This window comes from Phocoena phocoena, chromosome 1 (assembly GCF_963924675.1).
Source record: "Phocoena phocoena chromosome 1, mPhoPho1.1, whole genome shotgun sequence".
In the NCBI taxonomy this organism is placed as follows: domain Eukaryota; kingdom Metazoa; phylum Chordata; class Mammalia; order Artiodactyla; family Phocoenidae; genus Phocoena; species Phocoena phocoena.
Window position 1 is genome coordinate 112,860,915 of NC_089219.1, and position 15,176 is coordinate 112,876,090.

The 15,176-nt window shown below is 50.5% G+C and overlaps 2 protein-coding genes across 7 annotated transcripts in view; one reads left to right on the forward strand and one right to left on the reverse strand.

Moving 5' to 3' along the window:
- Nucleotides 1-191: 191 nt before the first annotated feature.
- RUSC1 (RUN and SH3 domain containing 1) lies at nt 192-8,667 on the forward strand. 6 transcript variants are annotated; one of them, XM_065878536.1, is made up of 10 exons: nt 192-1,557; nt 1,835-2,245; nt 3,255-3,353; nt 3,523-3,599; nt 3,724-3,898; nt 3,987-4,092; nt 4,285-4,331; nt 5,015-5,564; nt 6,286-6,414; nt 7,932-8,667. In XM_065878536.1, the coding sequence occupies exons 1-10, from the start codon at nt 192-194 to the stop codon at nt 8,098-8,100; spliced, it is 3,129 nt and encodes a 1,042-aa protein (XP_065734608.1). In that variant the 3' UTR covers nt 8,101-8,667. The 6 variants fall into 6 exon arrangements, with proteins under 6 accessions (XP_065734608.1, XP_065734616.1, XP_065734624.1 ...); XM_065878544.1 differs by lacking the exon at nt 1,835-2,245; XM_065878552.1 differs by lacking the exon at nt 1,835-2,245 and having other exon boundaries at nt 5,333-5,564; nt 7,932-8,100.
- Nucleotides 8,668-10,988: 2,321 nt separating this feature from the next.
- Nucleotides 10,989-15,176, reverse strand: part of ASH1L (ASH1 like histone lysine methyltransferase) — a 217,459-nt gene continuing 213,271 nt past the window's right edge. Inside the window, exons 28-29 of the mRNA XM_065878757.1 lie at nt 14,070-14,371; nt 10,989-13,437 (exon numbers count right to left, since the gene is read on the reverse strand). Coding sequence (XP_065734829.1) covers nt 13,346-13,437; nt 14,070-14,371 — 394 coding nt within the window. The 3' untranslated portion in view covers nt 10,989-13,345. The remainder of the gene's footprint in view (nt 13,438-14,069; nt 14,372-15,176) is intronic.

Genomic DNA, 15,176 nt, shown 5'->3' on the forward strand with positions numbered 1-15,176 from the left:
TTGTCCAAGGCGCCTTTCCAGGCCTGCCCCAGCCGTCAGTCACCTCCGTGTCCTTCCCGCGGCCCGCTCCCTCACTGGCCGGGTTTCACCATCCCTGTCTTCTAGGGCTGCATCTGCGGTTGCCAGGTAGGTGGATGTGAGAGGCCTGCTCCTCCTCATTCTCTAGAGGCCATCCCGTCGCCGCTGGCACCATGCTGTCCCCTCAGAGGGCTTTACTCTGCAACCTCAACCACATCCACCTCCAGCATGTCTCTCTGGGCCTGCACTTGTCCCGCCGTCCGGAGCTTCGGGAGGGGCCCTTGAGCACATCCCCTCCCCCAGGTGACACTGGGGGCAAGGAGAGCAGGGGCCCCTGCAGCGGGACCTTGGTGGACGCCAATTCCAACAGCCCAGCCGTTCCCTGCCGATGTTGCCAGGAGCATGGGCCAGGCCTAGAAAACCGGCAGGACCCAGCACAGGACGAAGAGGGGGCTGCCTCTCCCTCAGACCCGGGTTGCTCCTCCTCTCTCAGCTCCTGCTCAGATCTTAGCCCTGATGAGTCCCCCATCTCGGTCTACTCCAGGGACCTCCCTGGCAATGAGGATGTCCACCCTCAGCCCAGCATCATTCCTCTGGAGCAAGGCTCCCCACTGGCTTCTGCAGGTCCAGGCGCCTGCTCCCCAGACAGCTTTTGTTGCTCCCCTGATTCCTGCTCTGAAGCTTCCTCTCCACCTGGCCCTGGCCTGGACTCCAACTGCAATGCCCTGACCACCTGCCAGGACCTGCCTTCCCCAGGACTAGAGGAAGAGGATGAGGCTGAGGAGCAGGACCTCCCTACCTCTGACCTCCTAGAGGCTGATGATGGGAAAATCGATGCTGGGAAAACCGAACCCAGTTGGAAAATCAACCCCATTTGGAAAATTGACAAAGAGAAAACTGAAGCTGGCTGGAAAATCACTGAGAACAATAACTCTGATTGGAAAGTCAATGGGAATATTAACTCTAGCTGGAAAACTGAACCTGGAAAATTCGACTCCGGTTGGAAGACCAATACAGGAATAACTGATACGGGTTCCAAAACAGATGCAGGGAAAACTGATGGAGAATGGAGAAGTGACGTCAGCAAGGAGCCGGTGCCCCACCGGACAATCACGTCCTTCCACGAGCTGGCCCAGAAGCGCAAGCGGGGCCCAGGGCTGCCCCTCGTGCCGCAGGCCAAGAAAGACCGCAGTGACTGGCTCATCGTCTTCTCGCCAGACACCGAGCTGCCCCCTACGGGGTCGCTCGGTGGCTCCCCGGCGCCTCCCCGGGAAGTCACCACCTTCAAGGAACTCAGGTCCCGAAGCCGGGCCCCGCCCCCGCCAGTCCCGCCCCGAGACCCCCCAGCTGGCTGGGCCTTGGTCCCGCCCCGGCCCCCACCTCCACCCGTCCCTCCACGGAGGAAGAAGAACCGACCTGGGCTGCAGCCCATAGCAGAGGGGCAGCCCGAAGAGGGCAGGGCGGGGAGCCCAGCTGCTGGTGAGGAGGCCCCAGCCGCAAAGGAGCCGGAGGAACCAGGCCCGCAGGCCGGCGTTGAGGGTAAGAGGCCACAGGAGGTAGCGAGAGGAGGGCTGGGCTTTGGCCTCGCCCACACCTCCAAAGCTTCCAACCCGACCCCCTGTCTCCCCTCCATTCTGTGTCACCCATCCTTCCCGTCCCCTTCTACCAGGGAGCGCTCCGGGAAAGGGAAACTGGGTGGGTCCTTGGGTTACGGGACTAACTCTTTGCTCCCTCTTTCTCCCGCCCCTCCTTGCCTGGCTGCCCATCCCGCTGGCCTCCTTCCCCTCCGCACCTGCCCCGCCAATCCTGCCTGCAGCCGGTCCCCTCCCGCTCCCTCGGCCTCTGGTTTTCCGGTTCTCGGCTGACGGGCGCCCCCTGTTGGAGGGTGGGGGCGCGGCCACAGCTGGGTCTCTGCTCCTGGCGCCTCTGGCCGGCTGGCCCCGCGCTGGGCTGCGGCTACTGGGGGCGCCGAGTCCCCCAGAGGAGCAGCTGCTGCCTGTCCGCCTGTCCCCGGTGGGGGCCTATTCGCCTCCGGCTAGGGGGGACCTGCCTTGCCTGGCCAGCCCTGAGCTGGCACTGCTGCTGTCCCCGCTCTTTCCCAGAAGTAGCACCTTCCCCGCCGCGGCTTCCCCACTCCGCCAGGTACCCGCCCCCCCGCTGCCACGGCCACCTCGTCCGCCGAAGGCCCCTCGCTGGACCAGGAGCCCACCGCCTCCTCCCAGGCTACGTAAGAAGGACCGGGGCCAGCCCCGCGTGCCACGCCTCAGGCGGGGCTGCCCCGCCCACTCCAAAGCCCCACCCATCCTCGCCCAGACCTATTCTGGGTCCTGCCCTTCAACCTGGGCGGATTCTAAGTTCATTGGTACTGGGGAGTCTGGCCCTGCTGGCTCCCTGTACTGGGCAAAGGTTGCTGCTTTTTCCGCTTCGTGGCCCGGCCACTCTCCCTCGAGGCCCAGGCATAGTGGATACGGGCTTAGCAGGCTTTCATGCGTTTAAGGGAGTCCCAGCAAGTCCATTGGTAAGGACCTTGGGTCACACCCTGTGTGGAATTCTCCGGCCAGTGCAGTTCGAGCCTGATCCCCACCTTGCTCGGGAAGGGTAGAGGGTGAAGTTCGCTGAGCTCATTGGCTGAGGGGGTTCTGGTCACTCCTCCATGGGGTCAGGCCCACGTGGGCTGCAGCGGGCGCCCTCCTCCGAGATGCTGGCGCAGGACCCCGGTTTCCCCTTTCCGGCGCCTTCCAGCCTCCCAATCCTTGGGTCTCCTCTCCCCGTGTCTCTCCTCCCTTTCCCGTCTGTCTGTCTTTCCATTGGTCCAGGCTCCCCACGTGCTCCTTGGGTCCCTGCAGACCTGACAAGGGCCCCGGGGCGGCGGGCACAAGGCTGCCCCTCCCTTCCCTCGCCCTGTCATCTCCCGCCTTACAGGCCTCTGCCTGGCAGGCGGGAGGTGAGCGCGGCTGCCCCACGTCGGGACTTCCGGGATCGAGGAGCTGGGCCGTGAGGAAGGGAAATAGGAACCGGGAAGTGGGGAGCAGGATGGCAGTGCTGAGATATGTGCAGGATTTCACTCTGGGAGCCCGGGTCGAGCTGTCCTCTGCTCCACCCAGACCTGTGCTCCCTTTCCCAAGACTTGAAGGGCAGGGATGCAGCAGACCCGCGGGAGATGACCCGTGTGGAAGCCTGGAGTCCTTGGGGTAACCCCTGGTAAGTGTCACTGCGTTCTTCTTCCCTTACCCCAGTCCGTAGTTCCTGGTCGTTCACCGGCGTCCCCGGGGACCAGCGACTGTGGATGGCAGAAGCCCAGAGTGGGACTGGCCAGCTGCAGGAGCAGAAAAAAGGTAGGACACCCTGACTTCCGACCCTTGGTTTGGGAATCAACTTCCCCTCGCTTAGGCCCTCCTCTCTCAGGGTCAAATTGTGTAAACCAGGCTCTCCAAGTCCCTTGGGGTTTGCCTAGGGAGAGACAGGGGGCTTTGACGCTTCTTCCCTTCCCTGGTCCCCACCCAGGTCTCCTGATAGCTGTCAGCGCTTCAGTGGATAAAATCATCTCGCACTTTGGGGCCGCCCGGAACTTAGTGCAGAAGGTGAAGGTGCCTGTGGGAAGGGCGTTGGGGTTGAGGAGGTGAATGGAGCTCTGAGGTGCAGGAGCAGTTGGCGGGGAGAAGGCTGGAGGTATCTCTGGACCCATGCCCATTGCACTGCCTCCAGGCCCAGTTGGGGGATAGCCGTCTGAGCCCAGATGTGGGGCACCTCGTGCTGACCACCCTTTGTCCGGCCCTCCATGCCCTGGTGGCCGACGGGCTGAAGCCTTTCCGGAAAGACCTCATCACTGGGCAGCGCCGGAGCAGCCCCTGGAGCGTGGTGGAGGCGTCTGTGAAGCCAGGTGAAGCGGGGAGAGTGTGGGGCTGGGCGGGTGGGGGCAGGGACTGGGGCAGGGCCTGGGCCTGGCTGACTGCGCCCTGTGTCCTCAGGCTCCAGCGCCCGTTCCCTCGGAACCCTGTATGGCCAGGTCAGCCGTCTGGCCCTGCTAAGAAGCAGCCGTAGCCGCTTCCATGCCTTCATCCTGGGCCTCCTCAAGTGAGTGGCCTTCTTTCTGGCATCCCTCCCATGGCCTGGAGATGGCAGGAGTGTCATGGGTGGGACACATGGTGGGTGCCCCATGTCCCCAGAGAAGGTCTTCCCTCTTCCAGTCTCATCTCCCATCCTCCACCCACAGGGGGCTGGAGTCCTCCACCTCCTTGAACTTCTGTTCCCTCCTCTCTCCCCCAGCACTAAGCAGTTGGAGCTGTGGTTTTCCAGTCTCCAGGAAGATGCAGGTCAGAGGCTCAGATGGGAGAGGATGGGGGTGCTAGGCTGGGGCCGGTGGGGGAAGGGATCTCTTCTGTTGGTTCCCCCTGGTGCCAGATCTTACTACTCTCTTGCTTAAAACTCTTTCAAGGAGTCTTATTGTCCATAGGAGGAACGACCCAAATCCTCACTGTAACCTCCAAAGTCTTGGTTATCTGGCCTCTGCCTTCTTCTGCTTGCTGCCTTCAGGTCTGGGGCTTTCCCTGGTCCTGTGACAGTCTTCCTTTCCTGTTCTTCCTGCCCCAGGGCCCTATTTTTATGGTCCCTCCACCTAGAATAGGGCTTCCTGCCCCTCCTGCCCCCTCATTAACTTTCATTCATCCTTTGGGTCCTTCTTCAGCGAGGCTCCACCCCCACCTCAAACTAGGCTAACTCGCCCCCATTCCCCACCCTGCTCGCCCATTTTGCTCCCATGGCCCTCAAGTCCTCCTTTTTGTTATAGATTCGTCACCACACGTTCTACGTGTGTCTCCCTCTCTAGGCCGTGGTTCCACACAGGCGGGGATGTGGCAGCTCTGCACCCCTCCGTGTCCCCCTCTCTCTGCCCCAGTGCCCAGCATAGCAAGAGGCCTGGGAGGATGTTCGCGATTGGTGGGCTGATGCTCTGGACTAGGCCCAGAGCAGGGGCTGATGTTAGCCTGCTCTTTCCCAGGCCTGCTGTCCCTCCTGTACCTGCCCACCGGCTTCTTCTCCCTGGCCCGGGGCGGCTGCCCCTCCTTGTCCACGGAGCTGCTGCTCCTGCTGCAGCCGTTGTCGGTGCTCACCTTCCACCTGGACCTGCTTTTTGAGCACCACCACCACCTGCCCCTGGGCCTGCCTCAGGCCCCTGACCCCCCAGGCTCGCCTCCAGCCCTGCAGCAGACTGTGCAAGCCATGCTGCACTGGGGGGGTCGGCTGGCCCAGAGCCTTCGGGGGGCTTCTGGGGAGACCCCTCCAGGCCCTTCGGCCCCCTCAAGCCCTCCTACCCCAGGCAGCTGGTGGGAGCAGCTGACCCAGGCTTCCCGGGTCTACGCCTCTGGCGGCACCGAGGGCTTCCCTCTTCCCCGATGGGGATCGAGGCATCACAGGACTGCAACTGAGGTCGCACAGGAGAGGTCCCTGCCCGCAGAGGAAGCTGCACCAGGCAGAGGCGTATGGCTGGGGAGACTGTTTGGAGTGCCTGGGGGCCTCACAGAAACTGAGAGTGGAGCCCCAAAGTCCAGGTAATGGGGTCCCTGGTCCTCTCCATGACCTCTGACCTCCCCTCAGAGCCCTCAGTCACCCCAATTTGTTTTGTTGTTTTTTGGCCGCGCCACGCAGGTTGTGGGATCTTAGTTCTTGGACCAGGGATTGAGAACCTGGGCCCCAGCAGTGAAAGCGCCGAGTCCTAACCACTGGACCAGGGAATTCCCTTAGTCACCCCAATTTGAAACTCAGTAGGGGATCCTTTAGGTCAGAGGTTGACAGTCTGGCTTTTCTACAGCCCCTAAGTAAAAATGGTTATATTCTTAAGTCATTAAGTTTTAACAGTTATGTAAATACCTGCGTAATATTGTCCATTTTGCCTCTTGGCCCTCAAAGCCAAGAATACTTTCTGGCCCTTTAGAAAAAAAGAAAAAGTTCGCCAACTCCTGCTCTAGGTTTTGACCATTGGTAGCTCTTTAATGGCTTCAGGTACTCTCTAGTGACCCTCTGGATCTAAGCCTGCTGGTTCCATAGGTCCCTTTGTAGTTTTTGGTGTTGTAGACGTTCGTTGTCACCTCCCTAGTCACCCTAAAGGTAACTGTCCCACAACTGCCACTCTGCCGTCAGCAGTGACCAATCCTGACCTCTTTTGAACCACAGTTGCGTCCCTCAGCCTCTTCCTCCCTCCAAAGTCCTGGGTACTTGGGTTCTTTTTATGGAGGTGGGTTGACCTCTGTGACCCTGCATCCTTTCCTCCAGGAGACCATCCAGCTGGCTGCCCCCGACAGTGAGTGTGTTGGCTCTGGTGAAGCCGGGGGCACCTCCCGAGACTCCCTCTTCTCCTAAGGAACTTGAGGTCTCAGCACCCAGCACAGCGCAGACCCACAGGTAAGGAGGGTCGGGGAGAAAGTGGTGTGCGTGTTATACCTATGTGTTTTTCTGTCTTCACAGAGTGGATGGGAGGCGGTGTAAATGGCCTTGGGCTGTAAAGTCAGTGCTTGGTTTGCGTTGCATCTTTGCTATTTATTATTGGTGTGACACTAATTTCTCTGAACCTTAGTTTCTTTCTCTGTAAAAAGAGGATAATTTATACTTTTGTTATGGTTGTCATGAAGACTAAACGTGATTTTATTCAATATAAAAGTATTTGGCACACAGAAGGTGCCCAGTTAGTGGTGACTTTTATTACTGTTATGTGTATACGAATGCACACGTGTGTCCACTGGGGCACTGTTCTTCTCTTTAGTGGGGTCTTCTAATTTGGTATGAGGGGCTGCGTTGACTTTAGGGTCTGGCTTCAGTTCTCTCAATCCATTGAATTAGGCTTCTTGATTTTCCATTCAATTACTTATCAAGTACTTACTATGTGCTTAGCATTATGCTGGGGGAGGGAATGCAAAGGAAAACCTGTTGGAGTCCCTGCCTACAAGGAGCTTGTATTCCAGTGGGGATACCAGTGAATAAACGAGCATTTACAATTCTGTGTGGGAAAGACTCTAGGAAAGGAAGACTGAGTCCTTTGGAGCCATAGAGACGGGGCTTCTTCCCCAGGTCTGGGGACTCAGAGAAGGCCTAGTGATGGTGTGGGGTGTGCATCTGAAGGAACAGGATGCAAAGGTGGAGAAGCCCAGGTGTGGTAAGTGAGGAACTATGAGTACATGATTAGTTGTGGCTGGAGTGGAGGATGCTGGCAGTGGTGTTAGGGAGGTTGATGGCTTCAGTAGGCCAGCTAAGAAATCTGGACATCACTCCAAGGCAGTGGGAGCCATTGAAGGGTCTTAAGTGTGGTGACAACAGGCTTGCTAGTTTTAAGTTTTAGACTTAAACAGCTCTCTGACTGCTGTTTGGAGAATGGAGCTGGAGACCGTTGTCAAGATTCAGGCACACCAGTTAGATCATATGCCAGTGGTCCAGAGAAAGAGTATAGAGGCCTAAATGAGGACAATGGCAGTGGGGTTGAAGAGAAAGATAAATTAAGTGGTGGGAGATACAAACATCAAACAGGTTTTGGTGATCGATTGGATGTAAAGACTGAGACAGCCTGGTTTTTGCCAGGAGCAACTGGGTGGGAGGTGATGCCATTTACCACTATAGGGGACACAAGGGGACTGGTTTGGAGGGTTAAGATGAGTCATTTAGTTTGCATATGTTGAATTTGAAGCACCAGAGAAGTGCAAATTGCATCAAATAAGCAGCTAAAGAGTGGGTTTGGAGCTCAGGAGAGGGCTGGGGGCCCAAATAGAATCAACATGTTGATAGATGGTCCCCATGTCTCTTCCAGAGCCCAACTGATGTTTACTGAGCTGAACCAACAGGGACATACCATACAGTGGGAAGGTGAGGCTGGGGACAGCTGGGCACCCCTGCCTCACTTCATCCCAGCATCTCCCTCTGGCTCCTTATAGGGCAGTCCGAGCTCTCTGTGACCACAATGCTGCAGGACCTGACCAGCTGAGCTTCCGGCATGGGGAAGTGCTGCATGTCATCGCCACTGTGGATGAGGACTGGCTCCGCTGTGGGAAGGATGGAGTGGAGGGGCTGGTGCCTGTGGGGTACACCTCTCTTGTTCTCTAGGCCTAGGACCTTTTCCTTTCCTGCACCTCTCTCCCTCCTGTCACCTGGGAATGGAATGGCCTGTGAACTCTCCCCCATGTAAACTGATCATCCCCAAAGTACTTTCCCTGTCTGCAAAATGACACTTTCCTCCCACATCCATTTCTGCTAACATGTAAAATAAACTTTCCTCCTTCCCTCCCATACCCATCTATAAGGTGAAATCTGCTCTTCTTCCAGATGTATAAAAAGGCATTTCCCTCCATGCAATCTCTTTCCTCTTTCCAATCCACAGTAGGGAATAGCTCCCTATCTGCAAAATGGAAATCTCGCCCCCCTCTATCTTTATCATCTGTAAGTAGACTGTGCCAGTGCAGTATATGCCTCAGTTTCCAAGACTAGAAGGGCCTCTAGGCTTCTTCCTGTGTATGGAAACTTTTCCCACTTCACCCATCCCATGTTGCCTGTATTTATGATATACTCATGCTGTACTAGGTGCTGAAGTCTGGACACCCCTAGCGGGTGGGCCTGTGGTGTCGGTCTGCCTTCTTCTTCCTTTGTCCCAATAAAGAGTGGGAGTTGAACGTGTCTGTCACTGTCGGTTTCAGGACATAGGCTAGGGGGGAGGGGAGGGAGGCCATATTATGGGGAGCCCAAGGGAGATGCTTCCTTCCTAGCCCAGGTCTAGTTCTTTCTATTCCCTTAGGAATGATGTAGTCCCCAATTGGTGCCTGACTTGCAGGAAGTGCCTCTCTAGCCTGAGACTTGATATCTTTGCTTGGTGAGACTGATATGGTAGGAGCCTGAGGAGATATGGGAGAGATGGGAAGACTTAGTCCATTAAATTGTACTTATCAGACTGAGGTGATGGGAAGGATTAAAAGGTTTTAAGAAGGGACACATGTTTTTCTATTTAATATCACCATTCTGTGGTGCTATAATTTTAGGAAGCATAATAACTTGACATCTATTACTTTGTTAGGAGTTAATGAGTTTCAGGCTTTTGAAATGAGAATAGCTAAATGCTCTAGAGCTTGGAGGATGGGGCTGGAAATCACTCTAAATGATTGCCTAGAGGAGACTCACTAAAAGAAGAATAGAAAGCTATAATTATAACCAGGCAACAGGAAAGTTAGGGAGAAGCTGAGAACTATGAGGTGAAACAGAGGAAAGAAATTTTAAGTTTTCCTTCATCTTTGGGAACTTGGTTAAGAGCACAACGGGCTGGTGTTAGGAGAAAGGACGTGAGGAAATAAAAATCGTAGATCTGAAGCTTTGGAAATACTCGGGCAGGGTTGGTTAGAATCAGATGTCTCATACTTTTGCCATTTTCTAAGAGTTAATGCTCCCCATTCCTGGCCAATTTATGTTATTCATCTGCTCCTTGCTTTAATTTTGCTTTCTGTGTTTGGCAGCCCTCTCAGTTTTGGACCCTTAGTTTGCATTTCAGGTGTTTTCTAGGGTGATGTTTTTCAAACTGGATTCTGAGAGCCTCTGGGAATTCATAGTTATATTCTTAAGAGCGGGAGTACTCAAGTTTATGATGCTTCTTCAATTGCAAATTACTCCTGCAAAAAGAAGTTCTATTTTTATAAAGTTTTAATTTATAAAAGAGTAGATATAAAAGATGACTTTGGGACCAATATTTCTTAAAGCGAGTTCTACAGAGTAATCTTTGTGGGGGGGCATGATTCTAAAGTTTCAGAAATCTTTTACTGATATAGAGCTTTAATTTCCTGTGATTCAACCTGCCCTCTCCTTTTCCTGACTCCTATCCCTATGTGCCTGGTTTTATAGTGGGTAATCCTCAAAAGTGGGAGGAGTCATAGAACAATACTGTCAGAGCATCAGTGAGATATGGTGATATTGGCAGTTGGAGCCTAATGGTTCTCAGGTAACACAACAGGGAACCTCCTTTGCAGGACATCTTGAGATAGGACAAACATTGATATGAAATTAGTTTTGTACTATTATCATTACATATTATCTAGAATAGAACAGCTGTAAGTAGGTATTAAAGGGATATTAAAAGTTAAAAAAATTAAAGATTAAAAAAACTACCAACGTATTGTTTTTGCAGCCAGCCATGAGTAGACTGTTGTGTGATAGTGGGACAAACCCCAAGTTCTTGTAGGAGTGGAGATTGAGCTCTTGCAGTCAACTGTCTTGACGCTTCCGAGCAACTACAGTCTAGCTGACTCAAACCCTAAATGTCTGACTCCTGTCTGGGGCAAGATTTTGTTAGGCCTTCCGGTTGTTGGCAGGAATGGATTTATCTTCCTTAGTATGACCATGCTTTGGCTATTTCTGACACTTTCCTATTTGCAGATGAACATAAAGATTTTGGAGTTCTGGCTCCAACACTAGTTACTAGGTGATCTTTGGCAAGTTATACTTAACCTTCCAGAGCTTCAGTTTTTGCTTCTACAGAAATGGGCATAGTAACTACAGAGGGCTATTATGAGGATTAACTAGCTACAAGATCTTGGGTGAGTTACTTAGCCTCTCTGTTGCTTCAGTTTCCTCATCTGTAAAATTTGGTGTTGGTACCAACCAAAAAGGCTGCTGTGAAGACTAAATAAATGAATACGTGTGAATTGCCTACAGTGGAAATGGTCTCACATAGTGGCCTAGAAAGTGTAGCATAAACTTATGATGTCTATGTGTTACAAGGGGTAGAGGCGTAGAAGATTATTATGTTGATTGGCTAGGCTGGGCCCAGACCAAAAAGATTGTAATATTGAGGAAATGGCTTTATCCGATAGTCAACAGCGGTTAGCGTGCCCACGTGGGGCCCAGGATGCTGATGATGTGGTTTTAAACAGATCTCTTTGGAAACACGATGGAGAAGATCTTGAAAGACAACTGGAGGATAGGAAAGAGGAAAAAAATAGCAAGCTCATCACTCTGTAGTTAGGAAAAGTTTTTTCCATTTAATACTAGACTTTCAAGGATTGAGATGCAAGCTTTTTATGCAATTACATCCAATGTTAAAATTGGTAATACATAATTTACAAAGATTAACATCAAAACAATCATCTATTTAGATATGCTTTTGTAAAAAGGAAATATATTAGCAGCATTTATATTTTCCGCAATCACACAGCCTACAGACATGCAGACTAACTCTGTATCTATTTGCAGTGATGTAGTGCTTTGCCCCGCATTTCAAACACCAAAACCCACCTGGCAGCTAGGGGGTTCTTTTTATTCGTTATTATAAAACAACCGAAAAATAAAAAAAGGCATTAATTTCTACACCAGTAAGAAAAAACAAGTTTTTGCACTTACCTAACATTTGATTGTCTAAAAAACATTTCAGTTTTTAGTCTTTCAACAAAAGAAAGATAAAATGACAGAGCGTAGTGTCTTTTGCTTCTGTTCTCGCATTTTACAAAGTTTTTTTTTCTTTTTTCATCTTTTTTAAAATTTTAGTGTTTAACACTATTGAAGGAAATATTGAATTTTAATCTCTTTCTTGTCATTTTCCTGCTTTGACTAAAAGGAGACCCCCAAAGTGCCCCTATTCCCACCTCCCTCCCACCCGGCTCCCTGCAATGAAAACCAAAAGAAACCACTCAAACGGGCTTGGACATGCGATTTTCCCAGCTCCACACGTGAGTATCTTATACCCAGGTCTCTTAGTAATGTACAGTGCTTCTCTACAGTAAGAAAATACTCCAAACTATTTTCTTAATTCTCTTTTTTCTTTAATAAAATATTTATTCTGCTTTTTCTCTGCTCAAGGGGATCTTTGGCATCCCCTGTCTCTTGTTTTTTTTGTTTTTTCCTCAAGATTGACACAGAAAGGAGAAAAAGAAAGATTCAATGGAATGGAAGGTGGTCAATGTTTCTACCTAAACAAGTCAGAGCGTCGTCATCATAAGAGGAAATGTACAATTAGGAGAGCATTGGTCCAATATTAGAAAAAAGTAATGGGAAAATGTTTAACTATTGTATTGCTTACTAATCACGCAGCAGATATATATATATATATATACATACATATATATATACACACACAACTTGGCACATTTAAAAACCATCTTTTCTCTTATAAGAACACCTAAAACATATATGCATATGTCTGTCTGAAAAGACAACAAAGCAAAGCTTTTTAAATTTTATTTTTAAAGAGACAGTATTATCTGGTAACTTCTGGTCAAGAGAATGGGAAGGAAGGTGACACCCTGGATATCCCTCCTGAAGATGAAGTCATCAGGAAGGTGGAGGAAAGATGGAACTAGGGGTGGGGAGAATACACTGTCTCTTTAAGAGATGGACATTGAAAACTGTACAAGTAAAACAAGAAGTAGTGTTTTCAATTGATAATCTACACTCACAACAAATACTCTGATAGGTGAATACTGCTCAACATTTTATGTAGTGACTTTTGTTGGGGGGTGGTTAGAGTTCATTTTTATGTAGGTTTTAAAATGATTTTTCTTTGAAACGAATCTCCATTCGCACAGCACAGCAGACACACAAGAACCATAGCGCATAAACAGCACGTGTGCTGGCGGGGGCCTGGGCTTCTCATTAGAAAAAAATATGTTCGGCAGGTTATGAAGGTTAAAACAAAAATAGTTACAATAAGTACTGTGCCCTTCTAACCCCATGGGGGCCTTCCCTATTCCATGATTCCATTTGGGGGAGTAGAGGTAGGGAGGGGGCAGCAGTTACAAGTGCTTTGAGTTGTCAACTCACATTTTACTTTGACCTGGTTGGGCAAAAGAGGAGAGAAACTTTTCCTAGTCAGGAATTTGGAACAAGGCCCAGCTACTGTTTCTGTTTTACGTCTCGGGTAGCTCTTGGAGCCTATAGAGAACAGACAGGGTAGGGGTGGGGATCCTGGCCCTATCCCTTTGGAGTTTGAGTTATACCTGGGTATAGGAAGCAGCTTCTTAGCAATGCCTACAGGATCAGAGGATGACACAGAAAAACCCAAGCTGTGGGGAGGGGCAAGTGCTGTAAAGTACCAAAAGACTCTGGTCATCCCCAATGTGCTCTGCCCTCCACCCTACATTATTAACCCTCAGGGTGAAGCAATGGAGAGGAAAACAAGTTAAACTGAACTGTTTAGACAGATCCCCTTCCTCTTCCTCTCCACTAGCTCCAAGGTTTACTAAGTACCTAATGTCAATGACATGGCCCCATTCCCCTTGCTGGACGGACCCTTCCCACCCCTGTCTACACTCAGAGAACAGGAGGCAGGACTGTTAGCTCCACTGGATCCCAGATGCTTGAGGTTCTCATTCTTTGAGGTTCACTTCCGAAAGCTGTTTTCTGGGATAAACAAAGTACGCCTTCGAAGTTTCCTGCCTGATCCTTCCTCCAGCAAGTAGGTCACATCGATGGCTGAAAACAGAACCAAGGAGGCTCATCAAATACTACCCTCCCAACTCCTTATTCCAGATTTGAGCTCTCAGGAGATCACAGGAATTCAATGGTTCCATTTCTGACCTATAAGCAATTCAGGCCTTCTCCAGCCCCAAATGAAATAAGCTGTTCTCCAGGGAGGAGATCCTCTCACCTCCCAGTTTCATTCCCAAGATATAACTAAACACAGGTCCATGAAAGAACTGTATCATTTTTTTGGCCATGCTGCGCAGCATGTGGGATTTTAGTTCCCCAACCAGGGATCAAACCCATGCCCCCTGCAGTGGAAGCGCTGAGCCCTAACCACTGGACTGCCAGGGAATTCCCAAGAACTGTTCCTTTTTTTAAAAGTTTATTTATTTTGGCTGTGCCGGGTCTTAGTTGTGGCATCCACGTGGGATCTAGTTCCCCGACCAGGGACTGAACCGACGCCCCCTGTATTAGGAGCATGGAGGCTTACCCACTGGACCACCAGGGAAGTCCCAGAACTGTACCATTTTAAAAGAATATTTTCCATTCTAAGCAAGCAATTAGAAGTTGCTCTTTTTCATTCCCTCTCTGCTGATTTCCCATTTATCTTAAACCCTAGAGATGAGCCTGTTTCTCCTTACCATTTTTCCCAGGGATTTTTTCAAGGAGATTGAGCAAGATCTGGTTGAGTCGTTCCCGTTGACTATGCCGTCGTTCCTCAGGGGTACAAGCTACTTGGGGTTCTTGCCTACTTTCCTCTGTTTTTTTTTCACCCTCACTGACTTCAGCAGTGGCCCCCTCCCGTTCTGGCTCCTCCAGGCCGGGCATCTCATTGGCTGCTTGCTCCTGACTGGCCAGAACCTCTTCAATCAAGGGCAGAGCATCATCCTCTTGGCCCAGGTCTTTTAGCGGTGGCTTTGAGCGCTCAGACTTCCAGGATGATCTGCCAGAAAGATATGTGAATTTAGAGAGGAAGGCTAAGGAGGGCACTTGGGGATGGAAGGGGAATGACGGGCAAAGATCTCGAGATGGCTTGAGATCCTGCAGTCTAGCTGTTAGAGCCTTGGCTCAAGAGGTAAGAAACTTGGCTATGGTCTTCACTTTATTATTTTTTGAAAAAAACCACTACCTTTCTCTGAAATTTAATTTCTATTTACAAAATTCAATTTTTCTTCTTTCCTTCAGGAATCCACAAAATAGACCAGAGCTGGTAAAACGCATAGCTAGTTCTGATTGCTTCATGAGTACACAGAAGTATGGCATAACCTTGTGATACCAATAGTCCAACTAAAATGAGCATTTAAATCGAGTTTTTACTTTTCCTAAATTTCTTCTCACACCTATTATCTGGTATTTTCTTTTTCTAATATTGAAATATAGTTGATTTCCTATGGTAAGCTATTGATGTAGGTAAAGTGATTGTTATGCTACCATTCAAGAGAAAAGGAAATTGAAGAAAAGCCTTTGGTACTTTCTCTAAGAATACACCTCTTGTGTACAAAATAGCACAAATAAAAACTATGAGCCCAAACTGCTCAGTTAAAACCATGCACTTCCAGCTACTTCTGTTCCTTGACAGAAGTCCTAAGAGCTGATACACCTTGGGGTAATAGGGAAAGCTTGCAGAAACCTAAAAAAGATTTGTCCAAATCTGTCTGGAGTTCTGTTCCAAATCCTTCCCCTTCTCTCTCTCTAATCTTACAAATCTCCTTTCCTGCCCCAACTAAGGCTCCATAATGAGACCACAC

Coding starts and splice junctions, on each gene's coding strand:
- RUSC1 (XM_065878536.1), top strand. CDS start 192: ATGCTGTCCCCTCAGAGGGCTTTACTCTGCAACCTCAACCACATCCAC. Junction 4,332..5,014: donor CAGTCTCCAGGAAGATGCAG/GTCAGAGGCTCA, acceptor GCTCTTTCCCAG/GCCTGCTGTCCCTCCTGTAC. Junction 5,565..6,285: donor AGTGGAGCCCCAAAGTCCAG/GTAATGGGGTCC, acceptor CCTTTCCTCCAG/GAGACCATCCAGCTGGCTGC.